At 33.8% G+C, this 1,619-nt stretch overlaps 1 protein-coding gene across 1 annotated transcript in view; it reads left to right on the forward strand.

Annotated features, from left to right (window-relative positions):
• LOC111411193 overlaps positions 1-641 on the forward strand; it is a 17,324-nt gene extending 16,683 nt beyond the window's left edge. Inside the window, exon 4 of the mRNA XM_023041748.1 lies at positions 462-641. Coding sequence (XP_022897516.1) covers positions 462-641 — 180 coding nt within the window. The remainder of the gene's footprint in view (positions 1-461) is intronic.
• Positions 642-1,619: the final 978 nt, after the last annotated feature.

A 1,619-nucleotide genomic window follows, 5' to 3' on the forward strand; every position in this document is an offset into this window, starting at 1 on the left:
GTGTGAATTGATTCATTCACTTGTATGAAAGGCTTCTTTTATGTGCTAATCTTCGATTTATTGCATGTTCGAGAACTTGAGCTAAATATACAATTGTTTATAGAGCATCGGAGAATGAATATTTCTATAAATAAATAAATTGTCCTGTCGAGCATTATGTTAACTCATTTTCTTTTGAATTTGGAGCTTGATATGCCCAGTATGCTTAGCTTTTCTTTTCCACTTTCCATTGATACAACTATGTAGATACGGGGCCAATGGTATCTATAAGTTTTTCAAACAAAACATTTTATTGATAATTTTTTCCTTTTTCTATTCCAAGAAATCGCATTTTCTACTCCAATGCAACATGTAACATTAATCTGATGCAAGTTCACATCGGATCAGTTTACATCGTTCAAGAGTTTCCCTTTTTATTTTGCATTATGCATCATGCTATTTGTCCTTAATTCATTCTGCAGGCAGAACATTACCAAAATTACAAACCGGAAGAAGATTATTGCAACCTATATCTAGGAATGGAGTATTCGGAAGGTGAAGATGGAGAGTTATCATGGTTTAATGCTGAAGCAAGAGTTGGGGTTGGAATTGAGCTCAGTATCTGTCTTGGAGTCGAAATGGAAGTTGCGTTGCTAGTTTGAACTTACCAAGGAACTTGAGGACCAATTTGCATATAAATGAGAAATTCAGTCCTATTTGAAGAAAATTAAAATTTGGGGTGTGTCCCTTTACCTACCACCCTTCAACTCCTAAATATAGGACCATTTGGATATTTATTTTGAACATCATATAAATTATTCTTTCATGTCATGTTGCATAAAACATTTTATAGAAGTGATTTCATTTTACATCAAAATCATGATCATAATAGAGAGAGAACTCCATTCGAGTTCACTGGTCGAAGCCATTTGGAGTGCTCCTATGGCTTGATGTGGTCGTTGCATCTTGGGAGATGATTGCCGGAGAACTGTTGCACCGATACGGGGCAAATTCATCTTAAGGAGAAAGTGTCAAACACTTGCTTCGGCTAATCGCATCATTTGCATCTCCTTTTTTTCCTTCATTTTCGATTTCTTTAATTATGCTTTCATTTCAGAAAATGATTACCGTCATTGTATGTTTCTGTGAGATTCGATCCAAAAAATGACTTTCTTTGGTTCAAGAATTGAAAGGGATGAATCTATATATGACTACACCAAAATTTTAAACCATAATTAATTTGGGTAAGAATCAGTTTGTGAACACTAGAATACCTTGCTGAATTATTATGGAATAGTGTGTTTATTTGCTTTTAAGTTTCAATAACCTCCTCGATTTCACAATGGAACGGTTTTGTACGTGCTTAAGATGACAAATTGTGAATTTAGTGGTATCTTGTACATTTTATATGATGCTTTCTTTCCGTCAAAATAATATTGAATATGTTCTGATTGGAAAGAATTTGTATGTTCAGCCAATTGCCTAGTTGCCAACTGCTATTGTGTAATTAATGCATGTGTTTTGTTGAAGAAAATAACAATCTCATGCACTAGTGTGTGTCTTTTCCAATTGTTGCCATAGTTGAGTGTTTAAAAAAAATGGCCAAAGAATATATATTAAATGCATACATTGACAACTGA

Source organism: Olea europaea, chromosome 15, assembly GCF_002742605.1.
Source record: "Olea europaea var. sylvestris chromosome 15, O_europaea_v1, whole genome shotgun sequence".
NCBI classification, from domain to species: domain Eukaryota; kingdom Viridiplantae; phylum Streptophyta; class Magnoliopsida; order Lamiales; family Oleaceae; genus Olea; species Olea europaea.